Source organism: Dromaius novaehollandiae, unplaced genomic scaffold, assembly GCF_036370855.1.
Source record: "Dromaius novaehollandiae isolate bDroNov1 unplaced genomic scaffold, bDroNov1.hap1 HAP1_SCAFFOLD_56, whole genome shotgun sequence".
Classification (NCBI taxonomy): domain Eukaryota; kingdom Metazoa; phylum Chordata; class Aves; order Casuariiformes; family Dromaiidae; genus Dromaius; species Dromaius novaehollandiae.
In genome coordinates, this window is record NW_026991304.1 from 909,157 (window position 1) to 911,267 (window position 2,111).

A 2,111-nucleotide genomic window follows, 5' to 3' on the forward strand; every position below is an offset into this window, starting at 1 on the left:
CTATCATTCTTTAGAGCAGATAGTGAAAACACTGAAAAGCCCTTCCAGGTGAGGAATAGATTTTACCTGACAGAAATTATGAGTGCCAGAGCTGTTTACCTCTGTTCCCATGTTCCCACTACTGTCCAGAAGGACTGATTCCTGTGCAGCCCCCAGGCAGAGGCTTCTGCTTCCCACAGCACACTACAGGTACCTGCCGAATGATCCTCCCCAAAAAAGAGAGAGACAATCTAGTGTTTTCAAAGAGAAATGTCCCTTTTTTTTTCCTTGGAAGGTGTCTCCTGCCTTGTCAATGTCTTTTCACTTTTTTTTTTTCAACTGTTTCTTATTCCTTAGACAATCCCCAAAGCCCAGTGGGACCAAATGGCCAACAGCAGCTCCTTCAGCGAGTTCCTCCTCCTGGCATTTGCAGACACACGGGAGCTGCAGCTCTTGCACTTCTCGCTCTTCCTGGGCATCTACCTGGCTGCCCTCCTGGGCAATGGCCTCATCATCACAGTCGTAGCCTGCAACGACCACCTCCACACCCCCATGTACTTCTTCCTCCTCAACCTCTCCCTCCTCGACCTTGGCTCCATCTCCACCACTCTCCCCAAATCCATGGCCAATTCCCTGTGGGACACCAGGGCCATTTCCTACTCAGGATGCTCTGCCCAGGTCTTCCTGTTTATCTTCTTGTTTGGAGGAGAGTTTTCTCTTCTCACTGTCATGGCCTATGACCGCTTTGTTGCCATCTGCAGACCCCTGCACTACGGGACCCTCATGGGCAGCAGAACTTGTTTCAGAATGGCAGCAGCTGCCTGGGCCAGTGGTTTTCTCTGTGCTGCCCTGCACACTGCTAACACATTTTCAATACCACTCTGCCAAGGCAACACAGTGGAGCAGTTCTTCTGTGAGATTCCCCAGATCCTCAAGCTCTCCTGCTCAGACTCCTACCTCAGGGAGGTTGGCGTGAGTGTGGTTACTACCTCTTTAGTCTTTGTGTGTTTCATTTTCATTGTGCTGTCCTACGTGCAGATCTTCATTGCTGTGCTGAGGATCCCCTCTGAGCAGGGCCGGCACAAAGCCTTTTCCATGTGCCTCCCGCACCTGGCCGTGGTCTCCCTGTTTCTCAGCACTGGCACATTTGCCTACCTGAAGCCCCCCTCCCTCTCCTCCCCATCCCTGGATCTGGTGGTGGCTGTTCTGTACTCCGTGGTGCCTCCAGCAGTGAATCCCCTCATCTACAGCATGAGGAACAAGGAGCTCAAGGAGGCCCTGAGGAAACTGATTCAAGTGGTACTAGTTCAGCAGCAATAAGTTGCCCATCCCTCTTTGTAAGTGACTTGAATTTATCTCAGACATCTCTTGTGCTTTGGGCATTGTATCTGTGATAATAATCTTTTTACAGAAGTATTTGAATTCATCCCACTTCTCCAGAGGCATGAACTCGGTCTGTCTGACCCAGAGGCCTTCTGTGAATGTGTCTACCACTGTGTGAGAGCTGGCCTGGTTCTAATAAAAGGGGATTTCCTCAGTGCTGTGTTTGAAAGTTGGTTTCTTCTTCCAAAGCTGGAGACAAGAATTCACTCAAGGGCTTTCACCATGAAAGGGCCTGTTGCTTTCTGGGTCTCTCCATGGGCTGAAGGCAATGAGCTCATGGGCTGCTGTGTTAGGGAATGAGGGCTGGATTCAGCTCTGACTTGTGGGTGCCCAGTGCTCCTGGAGGTGCTGAGTGGTCAAGCAGTATCTGCCTGGGACTGTCTGCCCTATGACAGGGCTGGTGACAGATGCCCACAGTGGGGACCCTGCAGGCAGAGGGAAGGGAGCCTGGAGAGGGGTTCATGTCACCTTCAATGGAGAACCCTGGGCAGGATCTCGGCACACACCTGAACACAGCATCAGCCATTTGAAATGTCCTGTGATTGTTCAGAGCATCATCCATGGCCACAGACCCCTTGGTAGGGGGTTGTCAGGTGCAATGATGCCCGTCCAGCTGGGTCTGCTTCTCACCCCAACCACCACGGCCAGTGCAGAGTCACCCCCTGGCCCTGGGGCACCACAACCCGCTCGCTCTGCAGAGCAGCACCGCCAGCTCGGGGCCCTGCGGGGAGCACAGGGGAGGCTCCAGG

General features: G+C 52.9%; 1 protein-coding gene across 1 annotated transcript; it reads left to right on the forward strand.

The window, feature by feature from the left end:
• Window positions 1-363: 363 nt before the first annotated feature.
• LOC135325759 (olfactory receptor 14J1-like) lies at window positions 364-1,266 on the forward strand (the record flags this gene model as incomplete). The annotated part of the gene is made up of 1 exon (XM_064503760.1): window positions 364-1,266. A coding segment is annotated over exon 1 (903 nt), but the record flags the coding sequence as incomplete, so codon positions are not given.
• Window positions 1,267-2,111: the final 845 nt, after the last annotated feature.